General features: G+C 56.0%; 7 protein-coding genes and 1 non-coding gene across 8 annotated transcripts; 6 read left to right on the top strand and 2 right to left on the bottom strand.

Moving 5' to 3' along the window:
- Window positions 1-1,458: 1,458 nt before the first annotated feature.
- L226DRAFT_t177 lies at window positions 1,459-1,539 on the bottom strand. Its single transcript has one exon. It is a non-coding gene; the product is annotated as a tRNA-Gly (tRNA).
- Window positions 1,540-1,714: 175 nt separating this feature from the next.
- Window positions 1,715-4,428, bottom strand: L226DRAFT_147098 (cytochrome P450). Its single transcript, XM_067672404.1, has 13 exons — window positions 4,053-4,428; window positions 3,860-3,992; window positions 3,611-3,802; window positions 3,406-3,554; window positions 3,231-3,346; window positions 3,050-3,170; window positions 2,981-2,994; window positions 2,736-2,902; window positions 2,605-2,627; window positions 2,461-2,542; window positions 2,266-2,394; window positions 2,037-2,180; window positions 1,715-1,958 (listed from the first exon to the last, which is right to left on the bottom strand). Exons 1-13 carry the CDS (start codon window positions 4,267-4,269, stop codon window positions 1,862-1,864), a joined length of 1,584 nt encoding a protein of 527 aa, XP_067533366.1. The 5' UTR covers window positions 4,270-4,428; the 3' UTR covers window positions 1,715-1,861.
- A 1,812-nt stretch (window positions 4,429-6,240) lies between these two features.
- L226DRAFT_572898 (uncharacterized protein) lies at window positions 6,241-7,514 on the top strand (the record flags this gene model as incomplete). The annotated part of the gene is made up of 2 exons (XM_067684751.1): window positions 6,241-6,578; window positions 6,836-7,514. The coding sequence occupies 2 exons, from the start codon at window positions 6,241-6,243 to the stop codon at window positions 7,512-7,514; spliced, it is 1,017 nt and encodes a 338-aa protein (XP_067533365.1).
- On the top strand, window positions 7,165-8,700 carry L226DRAFT_147200 (uncharacterized protein). Its single transcript, XM_067672405.1, has 3 exons — window positions 7,165-7,519; window positions 7,578-8,214; window positions 8,265-8,700. The coding sequence occupies exons 2-3, from the start codon at window positions 7,625-7,627 to the stop codon at window positions 8,425-8,427; spliced, it is 753 nt and encodes a 250-aa protein (XP_067533364.1). The 5' UTR covers window positions 7,165-7,519; window positions 7,578-7,624; the 3' UTR covers window positions 8,428-8,700.
- A 311-nt stretch (window positions 8,701-9,011) lies between these two features.
- Window positions 9,012-10,178, top strand: L226DRAFT_572897 (uncharacterized protein; the record flags this gene model as incomplete). The annotated part of the gene is made up of 4 exons (XM_067684750.1): window positions 9,012-9,312; window positions 9,475-9,614; window positions 9,677-10,094; window positions 10,153-10,178. 4 exons carry the CDS (start codon window positions 9,012-9,014, stop codon window positions 10,176-10,178), a joined length of 885 nt encoding a protein of 294 aa, XP_067533363.1.
- Window positions 10,179-11,285: 1,107 nt separating this feature from the next.
- On the top strand, window positions 11,286-12,321 carry L226DRAFT_147010 (uncharacterized protein). Its single transcript, XM_067672403.1, has 3 exons — window positions 11,286-11,340; window positions 11,423-11,886; window positions 11,943-12,321. Coding segments are annotated over exons 1-3 (480 nt in total). The 5' UTR covers window positions 11,286-11,326; the 3' UTR covers window positions 11,945-12,321.
- A 1,286-nt stretch (window positions 12,322-13,607) lies between these two features.
- On the top strand, window positions 13,608-14,961 carry L226DRAFT_436617 (uncharacterized protein; the record flags this gene model as incomplete). Its single annotated transcript, XM_067674763.1, has 7 exons — window positions 13,608-13,646; window positions 13,702-13,863; window positions 13,916-14,074; window positions 14,132-14,210; window positions 14,264-14,392; window positions 14,449-14,654; window positions 14,719-14,961. Coding segments are annotated over 7 exons (1,017 nt in total), but the record flags the coding sequence as incomplete, so codon positions are not given.
- A 1,540-nt stretch (window positions 14,962-16,501) lies between these two features.
- L226DRAFT_572895 (acid protease) lies at window positions 16,502-18,316 on the top strand (the record flags this gene model as incomplete). The annotated part of the gene is made up of 7 exons (XM_067684749.1): window positions 16,502-16,734; window positions 16,790-16,885; window positions 16,937-17,007; window positions 17,072-17,197; window positions 17,247-17,555; window positions 17,615-17,788; window positions 17,841-18,316. 7 exons carry the CDS (start codon window positions 16,502-16,504, stop codon window positions 18,314-18,316), a joined length of 1,485 nt encoding a protein of 494 aa, XP_067533360.1.
- Window positions 18,317-18,372: the final 56 nt, after the last annotated feature.

Below are 18,372 nucleotides of genomic sequence, written 5' to 3'. Positions count from 1 at the left end.
GATGTGCGCTCGAGCTCGAGGTGTCTGTCGTTCTTCGTTCTTCGTTCTTCGTTCTTCAAGGGATCACTGACGAACACCCTGAATTTGAAGGTCAACGTCAAGCGGTCGCGGTCTAGAATCCAGTCTCCAGTCCCGAGGTATGTAAGTAGTGCGCCTCTTCCCCTCTCTTCCTCTTGGATGACATCGACGGGGCCCGGGTGGACGCTTCTTGACGCTGCCAGTACCAGTACCAGCAAACCGTAAACCGTAAACCGTAAACCCGTAAACCGTAAACCCGTAAACCGTAAACCGTAGCCGAGGCTGATATCCTTTCCTCGTCAGCACCAGCACCATCCCGCGGTTGACCGTTGGACCTGTAGCCTGCACGCACGGGGGGCGGACACTGGTCCGTGGAGTGGACACGCTGTGCACCGTGCGCTGTGCGCCGTGCACCGTAGCGGCAAGGAGCTGAGAACGCGAAGCCCCCGTGCCGTGCTCGAACTTCGAAGTTGGGGCACAGTGGCGCGTCACACGAGCGATGAGATCGATGTGACAATATGACAATATGACAATGTAACTTATAACTTATAACAAGGCGGAGGCAGGGCAGGAAGACCTCGACGGCCTGGTCCCAGTCCCAGTTCCTCCACTCGTGGGCCGGACATCCAACTGTCAACACACCGTGCGCTCAGGTCGTCGTAGTCATGGTACTGTATAGTCGCATACGCAACAGCGTGTACGGTCACGCCGGTCTTGCGGCTTGGAGCTTGGAAGTAGCTTGCAGCGTGCTCTGCCTCGAGAACGCTTCGCTGCTCGCTGCTCGCTGTTCGCTGGCAACTTGGAGGAGTATCAGTAGGCTCCCAAAGGCCATTTGTGTCTACCTTTGGAGGGAGCCATGTACGAGTAGTACGAGTACTCGAGTATACGTATGTCTTGTCTTGTCTTGTATGTGTCTGATCGATCGAAGGAATCTCATCCAATTTCCTCCCCTCGGATCTCGGTGTTGGCTTCTAAGTGCTGAGATGGCCCGCACTCGGTTACCGGTGAACGTTGAAATGCTGCGGCGTATACAGCTGGCCAGGAAACGATAGACCGTTTTCGAGTTTCGCTCACGTTTGGGGCCTTGTTTATGAACAAACACCGGCAAGCTGGGGCGCGCCCATATGTATCTAGTGACGATGGACCTCCTCCATCTAGACGCGTGTGTAGGTGTGCCCATTGGCTATTGCTTACTGTCCCATGGAGCGGACAAACACGAACCCCACAAGCTGCGTTTCCCGGAAGCGGTCTATCGTTTCCTGGCCAGCTGTAACATGTCGAGATGTATGTACACACAGGTCCCGTCGGTGTGGTTGGGTTCCCTTTCAAAGCCGCAACATTCCTTGCACACCGCACAACGCACAACGCACAACGCACACAACGCACATAGGCAGGAGCAGTTCCGCGCGCAACGGCAAAATCATATGACGACGAAAAGATTACACTGAGCGGGAGTCGAACCCACGCCGCTTGCTACCCAAGGCGTGGAAGGCAAGCATGATACCGTTTCACCATCAGTGTGCAATGTATTGGTCGTGTGTGTAATTTAGAACACCGGCTGTTCCGCGGCGGGAGGCGTCGCCGAAAGGGCAACTTCTGCTCAGGGCCAGAACAGTGGATATCAAAGTAGTACTAATCCTAATCAATACACGGTGGCCATCAATGATGCCGTAGCTGCTGCGTCCCAGTATTCCGAAAACCAACCTTCGAGGGCGACATAATCCAGGGGTATCTGTAGAGTGTAGGCCGTAAATCGTACTCGAGTACACTATAAGTGGGAAGAATGTTCATAATCGCTCAACAACAAGGGGCTTGAGCAGGCGTAATCATATTCGTGGATCGCTCAAGAGGTGACGATGTTGACCGCGCTCATGTGTGCGATGAGGCCCCGTATCCGGTCCGAGCGCGGGTGGAAGGAGCATGTAAACGCCTTGGGATGGCTGGTATGGTATGCCGATGTCAGCGCTGAGACGGACGGGCGTGGACGGTGGCGGTGGTGGATGATGAAGCAAACGTACCTGACGAATCCTGAGATGAAGGCAGGCTCGGGGATGATGTCGCGCCCGAAGTTGTCCTTCGCGAATGTGAGGTCCATGGTCGCGATGATGTTCGCTGCTGCGAGCCACACGCTCGCGTCTGCGAAGAGCTGACCGGGGCACACCCTAAAGAGTGAGAGCGAGAGAGATGAGCGACGTGCATGAGGACAGAGTGACGGCAACGTCGAAGCCAGGATAAATCATGACTCACCGTCGACCGAACCCAAAGACGACGTTGCGCGGGTCCGTCCGCTCGGACTCTTCCGCAGACATGTGCAGGTACCGGTCAGGGTCGAAGCGCGCCGGGTTAGGATACACCTCAGGGTCTTGGGTCATCCACCTATTTCAGCTCTAGGTCAGGAAGACGAGTTACAGTTTGACATGGACAGCTATATAGTACGCATACCAGATGTTCGGGATGACCATCGCGCCCTGCGGGATATCGTACCCCCGGTACACGTCGTCGTGGCTAACTCTGTGTGGCACGCCTATCCCAAAGCGGGTCAGCTACGGACTGGTCCGCATGGTGTGGCGTGGCAATGGTACTAACCGAGGGGAACAGGCGCGTTCCATCTAGGCACGGAGAAGGAAGAAGGGGTCAGTGAATGATGAGGAGGAAACGCCGGACCCGAGTCGTGACTCGTCGGCAAAGCACGGTCCACGCTACATGTTTACACGTACCTGAAGACTTCTTTCAGCACACACTCCAAGTAAGGCAGCTGTTCGCGATCTTCAAAATCGGGTAGCCTCTCCCGGCCAATCGCACGGTCGATCTCCTCCTGCGCCTTCTTGTACACCTCCGGGTGCAGCACCATGGCAAGGATGAACGTCTTCAGCGCGGTGACGGTCTAGCACGGGAACATGAGGCTCTTAGGTTTGCTGCGGGGCGAGGAACGTGGAACTTGGAACTCTATGACCACACATACCGTGTCGGTGCCCGCTGCGAATATCACATTAACGCCACTAATGCCGGGAGCAGGTCGTGGTGTACGTACCGGTGTAGATTACGCCTGCTGCGCCCTTGATGTCCTCCGCGTGTTCGGCCGTTAGCTTCCCTTCTGCCACGGCTTCTTCCAGCAAGGTCGCCGTGAAGGACGGTGCGGCGGTTCCGCTCCTCTGGATGTCGAGCCCCGCCCAGTCAGAAGAAGCCGATCGGATATGGGAAAAGAACCATACCAGGGCCCGCTGAACCATCGCGAACGGCGTGTCGAGTGTCTGCCTGACGAGACTCTTGACGAGGAATGCCTGCCGCTTGAAGCCCGCTCCGGGCATCCATAGAGGAAGATGGCGTACTGTAGGAAAGGCCGGTCAGGGTGTCGTCGCGGTCACAGTCGGGTAATCGGCAACGTACGGATGGGGAAGAAGTCCACAAGCATGGAACCCGGACTGCCGCCCAGCACCGTCTCCACGGTGGTCCGCTCGGCGACCTCCACCAAGGGATCTTTGTCCGACGTGACGCGATAACCATACGCGATCTCGAGGATGATCGCACCCGCCCACCTGCGCGATCCGAGGTTACGGCTTTGGTCTGAACAAAAAGGAAATTGCGTGCTCACCGCTGGAGGTGGTCCATGAAGTGCTCGGGGCTGTCGCACAACCCAGACAGAAGCGTGTAGGTTTCCCGCCGCTGGATAGGGCGGTAGCCCATGACGACAGGCTTAGAGGCGAAGGCATCCTGTAACCATTTCCGGTGCTTGCGGAAGCGTTCCCCATAAGGCAGGTTGTTCAGGACGCTATCCCAGCCCATTCTGCGGCCACGTCAGTTATCGTCCACGCCACGCTGCGAAGCGGAGGGCCTAACTCACAGCTCCTTGAGCAGGATGAATGGCGGCCGGTCTGAGTACTTGGCGCTCCGCTTTTCCATAAGCTCCACTGCGGCCTCTTTAGAGTTCAGTATGACGGCCGGGGTACGGAAGAACTTCGCGAACACGACGTCGCCTGCGGGGTGTGCTTTATGTGAGTGTCCGATAGGTGCCGGAGAGCGAGGGAGCGCCATACCGTGCTGCCTGCCCCACTCCGCCAGCTTGCGCCATTGGTAGTCCATCGGGAGCTGGTGGACGTTGCCGAGAAACGGCAACGCCCTCGGGCCAGGCGGATACCGATACTTGACGCTCCTGCGGAACCGGACGTACGCGCCAAGGACCACGAGGACGACGAGCAAGACAGCGGGCGCCGAGGAGGTGGCGAGCGCGAGCTGGGACCAGATGGCAGCCATCTTGCGGTATCAGTTGGGAGGGTTGGGGAGAGGGGGGTGGTTTCGGGGAGCACGAGTTTATAAGCCATCGATTGGTCGGCTCGTCATTCAAGCTGAGCATGCTGGAGGGGATTGTGGACGTTTGGGTGGAGGCAGCAATTTACTCCGGAATAGAACGACGGCTGAGTTTGCAATCGCGTTTCGGAACACTCAGCTGAGATAGACGCCGCCCAAGATCAGGAAATTTCGCTGGCGCTGGGGTCCGTTCCGCTCGGCGCATCAGTGTGCAAGCTTGTCGGGGACTGAACATAGATGGGCTGAGCGTGAATGCTTCGTGGGTCAATCGGCGAAGTGGCGGGTAACCTCGTTTATTCGGGACGTGATTCCGGAATTACCTTCGGGCGCCGACGCAAAATGTGTCCATCGTAGACCGGTGGTGCGTGTGAGAGGCATCAAAGACCGGCCGGTCTTTGAGCGTTTTGCTGCGAGGCGAGTTATGGCCGGAGGGCTGATCACCAGTCTGCCCACGAGTGACGATAGAAGCCCTGTCACCCACGCTCGCCAGATACACAGTGGTGATAACCGGGAGCGATCAGAGTACGAGGCTGTCATTTCGGTTGGTCGAGCCTGCTTCCTCAGACGCATAGTCCCCATGCGGAAGACGGGAGTATGTGGCTTCACGCCGCCCACCTTGATATCCCGTTGAACACATGCCAGACATGGGGCGAATGGTCGAGTAACGATGGAACGGAATGACGAAACGGGGGCCATAAAGACGTCAGAACTATGCAACGCCATGGGATTTTGGGGGTCGTCCAGGAGACTCGAAGCAGGCTAGACCGGTTTGGAGGTTACGACGGGATCGCAAAGAAGTACGTCGCCAGGGGTGAACTCAAACGACCACCAGAGACCGAGATCTCCAGATTGTGATCGCGATAGAGCTGCAGAACCTACCTCAGCTGCGGGCTAGGACACGTAGAGTCTCGACGCAGTTCGAGACTGCAAGGGGGACGGGGACGCGCGCCTGGAGCGCTGACGCTTCGCATAACGCGCTTGACCGGTGAGCGTCTTCCGGAGCGGTTCGCCATGTTGAACAGGCGCCGCCAGGGTGGAGGTCGGCGTAGGTCGGGCGTAGATAGTCCTAGGCCACTGGGAGGTATCGTGGATGACTGCGACGGGTGCTATTCTCCGATACTGCGAGGAATTGGGGTGAAATTGCGGTCGTCAGCTGTCGTAATTCCTGTGCAGTGAGAGGTAAGCTATTTGTCAACTGGGGCGGGAGAACGGGCAGAGGGAAGTGTACAAAGTTGGACGTCCTCCGATGACTTGCACCATGCCCATCGATGTCAAACATCGGGGTACGGCTGAAATGCCATTCCAGACACAAGCATTACAGCTTTCGGAGAGATTTTTCCTTGAGCTTCCGTCCGGCATACAGTGGCAAGAGGGGCACAAACGACGCAGGTTCACCATGGACTCGGAGCTGACGTCGTATTTATTGGACATAGGGCCGTCCGACATCGGAGACTGTTGAGAGCTGGTACTTACTCGCACGCGAGTGTTAGCCTACACCGCTTTGTAACCGCATCGTCTCACGATCGCGGAGATAGAACCATGACGGCGGTTTGAGGGACTCATGTCCAGGGGATGTCTAGGTTGCGAAAATTCTGGACCGTCATCACTTTACACGACTTCCATGCCTGTTGGAATGATTATGATCAGCTAGGTCTGCCCAACGCCAGAAGACCGATCTTCAGCGGAAACTATCCACCCTTCGCTCAATGCTCGAATCCTGGTACTTACACGACTGCATCGACGTGCGCGAAAAGTTTACATACACGAATACGGCAAAAGCGAGCGGATGTGTCAGGGCGCTTACAACATCGCACGTGACTGCCAGCACCCGCGCGCCCTTCAAGTTCCCAAGTTTCTCAACTCCCAATCTCGTCCTAGCCACATCTCTGCTCATATATTGCTCTTGCTGCTCTCATGATGTCTGCACATGTTTCAAGAAAGCGCGCCCGAACCGAAGTCCAAGAAGACGCCGCCACGGAGGCAATTGACGACTCGGATGCAGGAGGACAGCCGGTACGGGACGAAGAATACTGGTTTGAGGACGGAACCATCATTCTTCTAGCGGGTAATGTCGAGTTCAAGGTCTATGCTTGTTTATTGGTCAAGCACTCTCCCGTCTTCAAAGACATGCTTTCTCTCCCACAACCGGAGGACGCGTCCAGTAACCCTGTACGCCCTCCAACGGTGCGCCTAGAAGATTTTCCCGATGATCTCAAATATGTCTTTGAGGTTATAATGCCTGCCAATGCTCTGCAGTGAGTTATAATTCTCTTTGTCGTCACAAACTTCGTGTCTACCCTCACCATGTCCGAATTGACGGGTATGGAGTCCGTTCGGCTTTCTCCAAGTCGGCTTCTGATAAGCTTCATCGGAAAGACTTGGTTATCAATCTGGCACATGTGTATAATCCATCGGAGCTGCCAGAGTGAGGATGAATAAAGCGGCGCAACGAGTCTGATCCTACACCGCCGTGTCTATCTTTGACAAGCCAGAACTGACGCACTGTCCGCAGTCCCTTCGGCTTCCCCAAAGTCGATCACGACAGGCTGTCAGCTTGGATACGGATCGGAATCAAGTATCAGATCGATGGTCTCGTTCAAGAGGCCCTCGAATATCTCCGCCAAGTCTACCCCGACGATCTCGATGTCTACTGGAGGGAGAACAGAACGGAAAGGGCCAAGCTCCTCAGTCCGATCGGTATCGTGAACCTTGCGCGCCTCACCGGCGCACTCGACCTTCTCCCCGTCGCCCTCATGGACTGCTGCCAGATGGAGTCCGGCATAGTAGAAGGATTTCAACGAGGTGACGGTACTTTTGAGCGGCTTAGCGACCACGACCTCGAGCTCTGCTTCAAAGCGAGGGACAAGCTGATCGAAGAGCAGATGAAGCTCTTGCACCAGCTCTTGGATATCCGAGCACCTAGCCTCAACGAATGTCAGGATTCCGATTGTGAGGACGAGATCAATATTTACTGGAGGTCTCTCGTATCCGTGGGACTGTGTGCGCCGACACCGCTCGGGCCTTGGGTATCTTCCATCAAGACGAACATGCCGGAGCTATGTTCAGAGTGTCGAACGGCCTTGGTAGATCGGGCGGTAACCGTTGGGCGCGATATATTTTCTCGCCTGCCCGACATCATGGGTGTTGTTGTAGAGGACTGGGGCAAGATGCCTTCACCGTCTACGACCTGAATTTGGTGAGCATATCATATTGATCGCTTTTGCGAGTGGCTACTGATCTCGTCGTGGCTACAGGTCCACAATGAGGGCGACCGCAGCGCTCTGGTACCAACGCTCGCCACATGCCCTATTGTAACTCTCAGTCCCCGATTAGCTTAGCAACGTTCAACTTGCGATCTTGTTCGTCTGCGGTAGGCCATGAAAGTCGAGCGCCTCACCTCGCCCCTTCTTCAAGACACGCAGCGTGCGGCGCACCTCAAGAGAGCACCTGGACTGCCCATATGTATATCCTCTGTGGCTCCGTCGTCTGTTATATTCATCTTGGACCTTTCAATACCCACTTCGATTCATGTTTGACTCTGCACTTTGGCACGGCGGGACCCGAGGATGTGGCGCGGCGGTCGTCGACATCCGGCATCACCATCACTCCTCATCCGCATACCGACGTCGAAGCGGACCTCGAGCTATGTGGCGCAGAACGAGACTCCGAGTACTGGTTCTCGGACGGCAACGTCGTTCTTCTCGCTCGAGGTGTGGCGTCCCGAGTGTACCGAGGACCGCTTGCCATCCACTCCTCCATCTTCAACGACACGTTCTCTATCCCGCAACCCCAAAGGACTGCGCATAATTCCTGTGAGGTCATTCGACTAGATGACTCTCCAGAAGCTCTTTGTCACTTGTTCCGCATCATCATGCCTGGCCGGACCATACAGTGAGTCTCAATATACCTGGCATGACATGAACGCTGATCGCCATCGGCAGGATGTCGGTGGCACCAGTGAGCCGAGCCATATTGACGGCGGCGATGGCGAAGGATGGATCTATGGACAGTTGCGGGCTCGGGCCGCGGAGGGCCAGTTCCGGATCCAATGAGAACCATGTCCGGAGGATCGCAAGTGACATGTCCACGCACAGAATAACATGATATGGTGCAACTAATTCTAGGCAAATAGTGTCACTTCGTCGCGGACTGCTGCGCGCTCGGGGACGACTCAGCCATGCATGGATACCAGGCAGAGGATGGGATGTACAAGTATCTCAGTCGTACAGTGGACGTTACGCCGTCGCGTTACTGGTAGCAGGCACGGGCACGTGATCCTGGTCACAACGCACAGTAACGTCTTGGGCGCTTGGGCGCTACCAGCAAGACGAATTGTGGTTTGAAGACGGTACCACTATTTTGGTCTCTCGCGGGGGTTCTCCTCCTTTAGGATCCAAGAGGTCTCCTTCGAATTCGAGACCAGTGCGAAGACTCTGCTTGTCGTCTGAACAGTAACGCGAATATGTGGCATAAGTAGTCCGATTACGTATTAGCACCTGATAACCCACGTAATTACCGATTTGGCGCGATAAGTAAAGGGATTTACACACTTTCTTACCGGTGATTTACTTGGGGTCTAATTAGTAATCAGTACACCCTCCTCGTGCCCCCTAGCTTAGCCCATCATCATCACCGTAATCCTCGAGGGTACATACGATCCGATACCACCAATTGAGCTCGCTCTCACCATGTCTGGCGAAGCCTCAAGGAAACGCGCACGCCTGGAGACCAAGGACGGGGAGAAGGGAGATACTGAGGATGCTGAGTTTTGGTTCGACGACGGCAATATCATCCTCGAAGCCAGAGGAGTTCGCTTCAAGGTGTACCAGGGTCCTCTGGTCGCACACTCGCCTTTCTTCAGGGTTATGCTCTCCTTGCCGCAACCGTCTCCTGGCGAAGCCACCTCCGAGTCTAGTGATGCGCCTCACGTCGTAGCACTCGCAGACTCTCCGGAGGACTTGAGACATTTCTTGCGCGCTCTTATGCCCAGTAAGCACATTCGGTGAGTCCCAGCAGTTTGCCCAAGGTCGTGCATATGGGCCGATACACGCCATGCAAGCCCGTTCACCCCCCCCCCCCCCCCCCCCCCCCCCCCCCCCCCCCCCCCCCCGATGCGGCCCTTCCACGCAGTTTTGCCCTGCATTCGACTAGCCCACAAGTATCAGGTCGACAGGGTCGTTGAGGAAGGGCTGCAGTACTTCCGTACGCTCTACCCGGACGACTATGCCACCCTCCAAGAGCGACACGACCAGGAGCTTCCGAATGCTATATGTGCCATCGGAGTCGTCAATGTCGCGCGTTTGACAGGAGCGGACTACTTGCACTTGCGCAGTGTTGCGAGCTTGGCTCACAGATCCTCGACGGCTTCGTCCACAAAGACGGAACATGCGAGTCTCTCAGCTCTGCCGACCTTAGGCGGTGCCTCCAGGCCAAGGAAAAGCTCATCACGGCGCGGGTTCAGGCGGCGTACAGAATCTTTAACGGCAGACCATCAATTTACTGTATGAACAAGGAGGACGACACGGAGTACCTGCGCTCGCTCCATGCTGATCTGCCGCATGAGCATGTGGATCGCATGTGCAGCGCCTCCGTCTTCAGAAGGTGGTGGCCGGAGTTGAAGGATTACATCCCTGGCCTGTGCTCGGAGTGCGACCAGATGATCAGGGATGCGGAGACGGATGGGCAGGGCTTTATTTTCGCCGACTTGCCATTGCTTGTGGGTGTGAAGGTTGATGAATGGGAGAGGAGGAACAGGAAGTTCCGGCAACAAGGTGCGCAATTACGCCCTATTTGTTGAAGATGTTGTCTCATCTAACTCGATGTCAGTAGGCAGAAACGCTTATGACTATTTGTAATGCAAACTAAGAGCAGGAAGTTCCACTGGCGAAGTGCGCGAGTACACCCCATCTTTCCGAGATGCTAGCGGCTCTAACTCGTCATCAGTAGGCAGAGACGGCTATGATTTTTGATGCTTTGTATGACTAGTTGCAACGCCAATGGAGTACTCGACCATGCCTCAGGGAAGTCCTCTCCAAGTTGTGAACTTCACTCGGTAGGAGCCAGCTGCGCGTCAGTCGCATAGTAAGTCGTCCACCATGGTGCCCCGGGTCGCTCAACTGGCACCGGTTGGGCCGTCGGTTGGGCGCCAGCAGCAGGGACACGGCGGTTCGCCGCCGGTTCAACGAGTAAGTTGTATCCATTTGTGTCGCCCAGCGATTGACATCACGTTACAAGTGGCAGGTGCCGTGCATGTACGCCGCATGGGACCGTAGTGGGATCGAAAACCGCCTCCAGTGCCTCTGCGCATACGTCAGAAGCGAGAGACCTTGATCGAATACGCTCGAGACAGATCCAGCTCCTCAACATACCGTAAGTCGTCATTTGGGGCAAATATTCGGGGTTCAAGGTGAGCTTCAACGTTCCGCGATAATTCCACGTTAAGATTCATGCTCACCATTGTGATACGAACATCGGGCTAAAATATGTCGGAGTGTTGAACACCATAACAGATAGAGGTAACACTTCGTGGACCGACGATCGCAGAAGACGAAGACGCATCTGCCATCTGCGTCGGGCTTCCTGGATGATCGCGTGCTTACCCGAAAACCGTGATTCTCGACGAACGCAGCGTTCCTCACGGATGCATTGCCTGTGCCTTCAGGACATAGCGCACTGCAGCCGTCATCGGATTTTTCGACTGTATGCGCCGAGGGGCACTACCGCATTGGCGGCGCGCCGCCTTTGCCGTGTGGACCTCCCCTGAAGCTGCACTCCCGAGTCCGGTCAGTTGCCTTTGACTCAGTTGACTACCAGATGAAGTGCACTAATATATCGTCGTACATAGCCTCATCAGATTCTGACCACAGGATGCGGACCGCCCAGGTCTTCCGTCACCAGCGCTCAAGAATCGTCTTTCTCCGATATCCAGTACCTCATGCCGAACAGTCCAGGGCAGTCCATCTCCCAGAATCTCGGTACATTCGAGGGTAATAGTATTAGTGACATGCGAACAATACCGTACGTGTGATCCTCTTGATTCGATGAGGTCCACCTATACAGTACGAGACATTATCTTGCTAAACTTAAGTTTGGGAAGCAGGATGCCGCGACCAGTTCTGTCCCGTAACAAGGTTACTGCGTGTAAGACGGACCTCGGCGTTACAGCGCATCCGCCAAGGAGCACTATGACCAACCCCCGTCTCGGTCTCGTCCTCATCGCATCATTCACTAACCCTTTGACATTTTATGCCACAGACATCTCGGTTAGCTACACGCGACATTCGCCAACGGGGAATTTGCGGGGGTCATACAATCCGGGGAGGTCCCATACAAGCCTCGGACCGGGGATCAATGCACTCGGTTGTCGGGACGATAAGCTCCATTCTTCCAAATTGGTTTCGCGATTAGAGCGGCTTCTCACTGTCGCGGACCTTTTTCCAGCCCGCGCTGCGATGTCTTCGCACGGTCTTCTCTCGTCCTGTCTATCTCCTCAGGTCTCAGGGCACATGGCGAGCCTCTTCGTGGCCCCGCTGCGTGATTGGCCGGGTCGCTCCCGACTCTTCTGTACGTGTTATCCCCTATGCACCGGCATCAGGTTCTCTGCTAATCTTATGGAGCAGGATGTCACGACGTTGTGGTTCGTCGGGACGTGCAAGACGGTCGGGGCATTTCCGTAGGTCAGCTGTCATGCAGAAGTCCAGACGCCTTTCAGATATGTCAAGGACGCAGTCACTCCTGAACAGTTTGCCGGACAGAGAATCAGTCTTCAAGTGGCGCTCTCTGAACGGCGAGGGAGTCCCGCGTGACGTCTACGGCGTGCGCCCGTGTGAACGCGAGGTGTCTGCAGGCGCGTACGCTGTCGAGGTACAAATTTTGAGTTTATTATTGGTACGTAGTGAAGGCCTAACATTGGCAACGGGAGCGGAACGTACCCCGGCACAGGCGCATGTGGACCATGGGGCGCGATCTCGCTATGCGGGAATGCAAAAAGCTTACTCGAGGTGCGATTCCCATGCTAGAAGCGTGTATGCCGTTGCGCAGGGTGCGAATATGACCGCATAATGCATACTCAGCCGTGAGTCGTGAAGCCTACTGATCTTCCCGATGCTATAGTGACTCGTTCCCCCGAATTGATGGAACCTATTTGGTGAGCTGGCCACATCCGTGCATGAACTATGTAGTGCTGATCTTGCCTGCAGGGTGCGCATGAGTGTTTCACGCCCTACGGCATTTATCAGCAGAAGACCAGCTGCGGGACTGAAAAGCCGGGCGGTAAGCACCCTGACCACTCGAAGTGTTCTGATGATACAGTGGGCTAAGTGCTTTTCCCGTATCTCAGAGACCAAGTCAACGGTGCAGCGCCATGTTTCTCACCTTCGACCCACTAGAGCTAGCAGTAGTGGACGGTCATTGCATCCGTTGGCATTTGCTCTTTGATCTTACTGACCTTCTTACAATTGCGAAGGTGAATATCGCAACTTCCCGAACACCGGTCAATGATGGATTGACTTACCATTTAGGCAATCTCAGCGCGAAACGCCTAGACTCGATGGAAGGCGCTGATGTTTGCGAACTCCATTGTGGTCGGATTCGACGGACGGACTCGCCCTCTTCCGATCATGATAGAAGCCTGAATCGCGCTGTCGACCTTCAGTTACGTCGTCACAGAGGAGAAAACTTCGCCCTCTTCGCCGAAAGGGCCGAGGTAGCTGTGAGCATTCCCGATCTCGTTGCCATCATAGCACTGACGGTTCATATTCTCTGTAGCACAGACGCTGGCAATTTCGCAGTGCTCGTCGGATAGATGATGTTCGTTCTTTCGCTCGACTTCAACTCTCGCGGTTTCGGGTCGAGACTACGCCGGATGGGAGCGAAGTAGCCCTTATCTCCATCTCTTCCCACGTACTGGGACGAGAGAGAGAGGCGCTGCGCTATAGGCCAGACACTCCCATCCGAAGTATATCGTGGGTAGACATTGATTCGCGCGCCGCCTTCTGGTAGGTGACACACGATCAAGAAAAGAACACGCAAGCACTGGATGCGCCCAATCATGAAATCACGCCGGACGGCTTCGATCACGAGGTGCGCTGGCACTGCCGCGAACTCGCAGTTGCCACCCGAATCTAGTATTCCTGCACTGTGAACCTTGTCGTCTTGGGCCCGGCGGACGGGCAGGCGTCTCCAAGGCTGCTTCTTCTCAAGGTCCCCTTAATAGCACCAACTCAGCGCCATGGGTGCCTTGTCAGATTCGTCTCCGCCCCCTCCAGAGCGTCCTGTCCACCACCATGTCAGCGGCAGATTCGTTCCCTCTACCGCGAGCTGAGGTCAGCCTACTGTCGATATCGACCATTCGCTCACTCATTCAAGTCTCGCTTGCAGCTCATATCCTTGTTCCTGGAATCTCTCCTCTTCGGCGGTTTCGCTGTTCTGTACTTCATCTCGATATGGATCCTCATGTATCGCGAGCACCGACATGGCCGCTCGAGGGTGAACAAGTGGATGTTCGCGACGGCCACGACAATGTTCATACTAGCCATTGCGGTGAGTTGCACACTGAATATGCGCTCCGCCGCGCGCTGACAGTCTGTCGCAGCACCTCTGCTTTGACGTCCAGCGAGCTGTTGAGGGCTTCATCGTACGTGGTGGCACCCCTACGGGCACCAACGACTTCTACAGCTGGCTCAGCAACCCTACCCATGTCGGGAAGTCGGTCATATACATCACGCAGACTCTGGTTGGAGACTGCTTCGTGGTACGTTCGTCAAGGTTGCCTCGCTGACGCTGCACTCCGCTAATCGGGTTGGTCCAGACGTATCGCCTCTATGTCGTCTGGAGTCGGTCAAGACTGATCTTGATCCTCCCAACGCTCCTGCTCGTCGGAACTGCAAGTAAGAATATTTGTCCTTTCCGCAAACCGCGCTCGCTTACATATGCCCGCCAGTCGCCGGCTATGGAATCTGTTACGAGCTGACGCAGGTCAAGGGCGTCGGCGCTATCTTTGAGGGAAACCTGAAACCGTGGATCACGTCCTTCTTCTCGCTATCGCTGACAACGAACGTCCTCGCAACATGTGAGTTGCACGTCCAACTGTCCCCCGGTATGGCGACGCTCACGAGGTTCTCATAGTGCTCATCACTGGGCGGATAATGTGGTCAAATCACCGGGTAAAACAGTACCGGGCAGGGTATGCCGCTGTCACGCGCTGGGGAGTCATCGAGACAATCGTCCAGTCCGCTGCCATCTACTCGGCAGCGCTCATATCGCTGCTCGCCACCTACGTCTCCGGGTCAAACGCGCAGTACATCTGCCTTGACGCCCTCCAACCGCTCATCGTGAGTTTCTCTGGGGAGCACATGCATGCTGTGAGCGCAGTGCTGACATCCGAGCTCACCGCAGGGTATCGTTTTCACATTGATCATCATACGCGTAGGCCTCAGCGAGACCGCGGGCGACTCTTCAAAGGCCGGCCACGCGATAAGCGAAGACTCACGCGTTGCTGCCCCTCCCCCCGGGCGCGGCCCGCACAGTGCGCACTATCCGATGAGGCCGCTCGCGATCAACGTGTCCGTCTCGCGGACGCACGACCGCTCCAGCTTAGATGGGTTCGAGCGGAAGGATGTTGTCCATGTTACGAAGGATATGAGAGATCTCGAGGCCGAGAGCATCACACCGTCGGTCTGAGTGAGCTCCTCTGGTATGCGGGATACTCGACAGGTTCCGGGGGCTACGGGAGAGGGAATCCGTCCATGTATGATACACTACAGGTGGTGGTTCGAGGGATGGTGCGCCAGGTGAGAGTCGTCTGCGGGAAGCGATCACCCACCCGCCGCAGTTTTTCCTCTACTGGATATAGCATGCGTTGTTGTATTTCGCTCGGGGAGACGCTAGGTCTACCTTTTTGTTTTATGGACTCTTTCGTAGGTACCGATACGATGTGTAGATGCTTGTAATCTTTATGCCACTCGTTCCGTGCATAGTCCGCCTTTCGAAGATTTCACGACCTGGCGCGACGTATGGTAGTATCATAACGCAAAGTGATGATTGAGAGGACAGCGTCCGGAAGCTATAACGACGAGTGGAAGGCGCGGGGAGATCAAATGGACATTTGACGAGTGCCGAGATGAGAGAGGTCAAGCTTTCAAGAGGAGAAGCGAGGCGTGCTGAAGGTAACGGGGAGCATGTTTGCGAGGGATTTCGTCCCACAGAATACATTATCGTACGCTGCGCTCAAAGACCATGCCAAGGTACAGTGGGTGATTTTTTCTGGACATCTAACATCTACATCCGCCGGAGCGACCAGACCATGTAACCATCCAACGAAGAGAGACACTGGCAGCCGCAAGTCACAAGTCTCCCGTGATCTAAGCGCTTCACCACGAGGCTCGGCGCTTGGTGATGTGCTGCTCAGATACAGGTCTCTCCTCCACTCCCATTCGCTCTGAACGCCTCTCATGCACGTTTGATACACCTAACATCTTGAGAAAATTGAAGACGAGTGAAACTAGAGGAAAATCAGGTTGAATGTCCTACTCTCCGACTCGGGGCTTGGCACGTGAGCTCTCCGTGCCAAGTTTGTCGTCCTGGTAAGTACTACTTATACGCTACGTTGGTCGTGTCATCCACCAATTGCAGTTGCGTCGCCCTCCCTACTATCACGACAACTGCAGGGAGCAGTCACGGATGGACAGGAAGGCCGAGGCCCAGTCAGCGCCGCAGGTCTGCTGCGCACTGCGTATCATCGGATGCGGCCGTCGGCATCACGGAAACTGGCTTGGGCGAAGCCGCCGGGCATCGGCACGATCCTCTCCATCTTTCACCTCGCTGATTCCAAGAGTCTTGATCCTGCCAAGTTACTTGCAGTTGGAGAAAAGGGTATTCGACGCTCTTGAAGAGGGTGTCAGGCTCCCGGCTCACGATGGCATCGGAAATGCATCCGATGCTTCCTAAAACGTTCCCGCAGACGATCCTCGCACACAAATAGCCGGCACAGTGACGGTACGCAGCAGCCTCAGGACCGTACCATGTCCTCGGGACGTCACGGTGCGCAGCATTTTTATACTTACTTCCTGCCGGGTCCCTCGCTTTCTCCTGCGCCCCTCCTCATCCTCTGCCTTGACTCTTCACCGTCCACTTCCCTTTCTTTGCTCTGGGACTTGGCTTAGGTACCGACACCTCGACGATGCATCTTCTCCCGCACTGGCTCGCGGTCTCTTGTTTCCTCTTGCTCGCTCACCAAGAAGCCCTGGCGGCTCCAGATTCGTCCCTGCCTCGCTCAATACCTCTCCTGAGACGCGCTCGTCCACAACGCAATGCAACTGAGGTCTCCGCATGGTTGAAGCAGCAGAAGGACCTGCTAGTCGCGAAGTACCAAGGACGGGGCGGGCAGCAGAAGCGCTCGAGCGGGATGAACCTGTGCGTTGTGCTACCGATTGATCATGTGCTATTCTTACGCGACATCCTCTCTTAGACTCACTAACTTGGGTGCTGACACGAGTTTCTATGGCTCCATCGCGGTTGGCACGCCTGCGGTCGCCTATAATGTCATCCTGGATACCGGGTCTTCGTAAGTGCATCCGTCCTATTGTCTTCCATAGCACAACTGACCTGTATCCAGGGATCTGTGGCTTGCCGCGTCCGACGGTCTGTCAACTGTTGATGACGGGATCACAAAGTTTGATTCTTCTGGTGCGCATGCTCTCCGCTTATCCTGCGGCGCGTATCTCATCCGCCCGGGGACTGTGCTTAACAGCGTCGTCGACTTTTGAGGATCTGAACACGACGTTCTCGATCACATATGGGTCTGGGGCTGCACGAGGGACGTTAGGACAGGACGTGGTACGAATGGCCGGCTTTGAAGTCAATCCGCAGATCTTCGGTGTGTGCACTTGTCCATCGCGCCCCGTTCCCGACTCATTATTCCGCAGCCGTTGTGACGCAGGAGTCCGGAGTGCTCACCGCACCTGTCTCCGGACTGATGGGATTGGGTTTCCAGACGATCGCATCGTCCGGGGCTACTCCTTTCTGGGAAGCCCTCGCGAGCAGCAACGGAACGCTGGACCAGCCCTTGATGGCATTCCAGCTGACGCGCTTCCTTGACGTGCAGAATGCTCAGGAACTAGAGCCGGGAGGCACATTCAACCTCGGCGCGGTCAACACGTCGCTCTTCACCGGAGACATCGATTACCAGGACATCCCGGACGGAGAGGAGGGGTTCTGGCTTCAGGAGGTCACTGGTGAGCCTTCTCCGCAGCTATTCAACTGTCGAGCAGACTCATGACTAGGTCTGCGGTAGGCGTGACCGTCAATGGAAACTCGGTTACGCTTCCATCTGGTTCGGACTCCTACGGTGCCATTGACACCGGCACCACGCTTGTGAGCGGGCCCGAGGACGTTGTCGCCGCACTCTACGCACAGATTCCGAACAGCGAGGCATTGACTGGGGATAACGAGGGCTTCTATCAATATCGTGAGTCCGATAGACTACCGCACCCGAAGTTTATCTGATGGCCGTCTCACAGCGTGCTCCACAACCGTGAACGTGACGATGCGCTTCGGCAGCAGCACGATCTCCTGGCCGATATCCAACGCCGACTTCCTCGTCGGCCAGGGCACGAGCTCCGACATGTGCGTCGGCGCATTCTTCTCGATCGGGTCGTCCGGCGGCAGCGCCCCGCCGTGGATCGTGGGCGACACGTTCCTCAAGAACGTCTACTCTGTCTTCCGGGCGAGCCCGCCGTCCGTCGGGTTTGCGCAGCTCTCAGAGACTGCGACTGCGATGGACGGTGCGACGGGTTCGGTGCCTAGCCCGACGGTCGGCTCGGTGGCGGTCACGCTTGGAGCGGCGACCGCAGGCTCGGGTGTGTCGGCGAGTGCGACCGATCGGGCGTCGACTCCGAGTTCAACAACATCCTCGTCGAACGCTGCGATGGGTGGGAGCGAGATCTCTGGGTGGCTCATGATGTTGTGCTCGGGAGTTTTGGTCGCTTTGATGTAAGTGTATAATCTGTATATTATCTACCACAGGACTTCAGCAGTTTTCCGTGTAATGTG

This window comes from Lentinus tigrinus, assembly GCF_003813185.1.
Source record: "Lentinus tigrinus ALCF2SS1-7 unplaced genomic scaffold L226scaffold_21, whole genome shotgun sequence".
Lineage (NCBI taxonomy): Eukaryota > Fungi > Basidiomycota > Agaricomycetes > Polyporales > Polyporaceae > Lentinus > Lentinus tigrinus.
The sequence above is the reverse complement of the archived record's forward strand: the minus strand, read 5'-3'. Positions and strand labels throughout refer to the sequence as shown.